The 2,076-nt window shown below is 41.5% G+C and overlaps 1 protein-coding gene across 1 annotated transcript in view; it reads left to right on the top strand.

The window, feature by feature from the left end:
• LOC107101097 overlaps positions 1 to 1,691 on the top strand; it is a 5,317-nt gene extending 3,626 nt beyond the window's left edge. Inside the window, exon 2 of the mRNA XM_015399861.1 lies at positions 1,052 to 1,691. Within this exon, the coding sequence (XP_015255347.1) occupies positions 1,052 to 1,616 (565 nt within the window). The 3' untranslated portion in view covers positions 1,617 to 1,691. The remainder of the gene's footprint in view (positions 1 to 1,051) is intronic.
• Positions 1,692 to 2,076: the final 385 nt, after the last annotated feature.

The raw sequence follows: 2,076 nt of genomic DNA, 5'->3' as shown, positions 1-2,076 counted from the left end.
CAGACATAGAAAAAGAAGCATAGATACAAAAGGCAACTGTAAAAAGCAGCCAGGCAGACGAGCTCTGAATTTGCCATTTATTTATGAACATAAAACTTCCTGTGCCACCATTTGAATGTGTTTATTAATGGGTTACTGAATATCATAAATCCTGAAAAGTAAAATTAATTGCTCTACATGTAAAAGCTATTTACCCTTTTACCCTATTAATCATGACTGATGAAAAAATATTATTATTATTATTATATATTTTTTTTAACTTCAATATTTGAATTCTTTTTGTAACAACTTTTAGTTTAAGGCCTAAATATCCTGATTTCTCTATGAAATGGACAAAAAAAGTGACTTTTACCTAAAGTTATATATTTCTTTCTTGTATTTAAGTAAAATTATTTTAAAATGTAACTTATATTTGACTGCAAATTTGATCTAAGTTGCTGTACTTTTACTTTAGCAAATTTGTAATCATTCGGACGGGGCCAATCAGATTTCCCAAATACTGTTATTGTAACAAATCCCTCAGGATGGATCCTCCTGCAGGCTTATTTTCAGAATGTTTTTGACCCACTTTTAGAATACTTAATTTTTTTAAATCAGCGACACGGTTACATTATTACCTTACAGGTTATATTCAGCTCCCAGCAGCCTGTTAGTATCTCAAGCATCGCCTGCACATCATCTCTTTTCTCTTTGCTGCATCGCTTTTCATTTGAAGTAAAAGCAGCCGTCAGATCGCAGCCTGGCTGGAATTACCGTCTGATTGTTTCCTCCCTGCTGTGTCCCAGTTTGACGGCTTTATCTGAACCAGTAACGCCACCAGCGGCTGGTCAGGTACCGCTGACCCGTAATTATTGCTGTTGAAACCTGACCTGCAGCTTTAAGTGGGAGAAATCTGAGCGACACTCGAACGCAGCGCATAGGTCGGTCTCCTGCAGATGATCAGGTTCTAGTTTGGATCAGTTGGTTCATCGCCTCAAACTTTAATAAGATGATTTGAATGAGAAAGCAGGAATGATGAAACTGTTTGTCCGGTTTGTCTCTTCAGTGTCAGCCAGCCGTCCCTCTTCGATCCGGGTCAGCACGTCCTGTCAGAGGGCCTCCCAGGGAGCCATCGCCCCAACATTTTACAGATACCACCTCTACCCCCTCTGTCCACAAGCAAACCCTCCCCCCTGCCGCCCTGCAGGAACTGCAGCCAAAACCAGACGCAGAACGGAACGCTTAATTTCTCCGAAGCTATCCAGCCCTCTGCCCGGCCAAGACCGGCCAGACGACACTCAGACAACCCGACGCTGAGCTCTGAGGTTCTGCATGGCGACCCCCAGCGCCGTGGCTCCCCGCCCTCCCAGGATGAAGCTCCGTCTGTGGTGGAGAAGCCAGGCTTTCTGAGCTGCAGCCCTCAGCCTGCCGACACCGCTGGACATCCAGGTCGAGCTCAGCTTCACGTCTATCTACCCAGCGAGGCTGATGGAGAGGAGGAGGATGAGGAATCTGTAGATGAAGGATTCATGGATGAACTGGACATCAGGATAACATCTCTGAAGCTTCAGGAAGTCCCACAGACCATAACTAACCAGCCTTGGCAAAACATGCGCATCCCAGACCTTCAGGTTTAAAATGGAGTGTCCCGGCACAGAACCTCATTCAGTTTGTGGACATTGACCTCTGACCCCACCAGGATATCTTCCATCTTGGCATCCCTACAAACTGCCAAAAACTGAAGCTGTAGCAACAAAGCAGCAGCTTAAATTTCCTCTGACTGTAAAAAGTCTTCAAATAAAAAACTTTATTCAATAAATTCAACTGAAACTGATTGTTTTGATTTCAGCAGAATGACTGAAATAAAGCTGGCCGATTGAATTTACATGAGGATTCACTGATATTAAAACAATCAATGGCCTTTCTGCTAAAACCATGCTGTGAAAATAGTGTAATAATTGTAATGGTGCTAATAATAATAAGGCATCTATTGTTTTTGTTTAAATTGATTGTTTAATATAATTAACAAAAATATTAAATCTCTATTTCTTGAAATAATGTAACCATTTCTATAAAATAGTTTAACTTAGCAGATAT

This window comes from Cyprinodon variegatus, unplaced genomic scaffold (assembly GCF_000732505.1).
Source record: "Cyprinodon variegatus isolate N-32 unplaced genomic scaffold, C_variegatus-1.0 Scaffold1053, whole genome shotgun sequence".
Classification (NCBI taxonomy): domain Eukaryota; kingdom Metazoa; phylum Chordata; class Actinopteri; order Cyprinodontiformes; family Cyprinodontidae; genus Cyprinodon; species Cyprinodon variegatus.
Note: the sequence above shows the minus strand (reverse complement) of the source record. Positions and strands in the feature narration are given on the sequence as shown.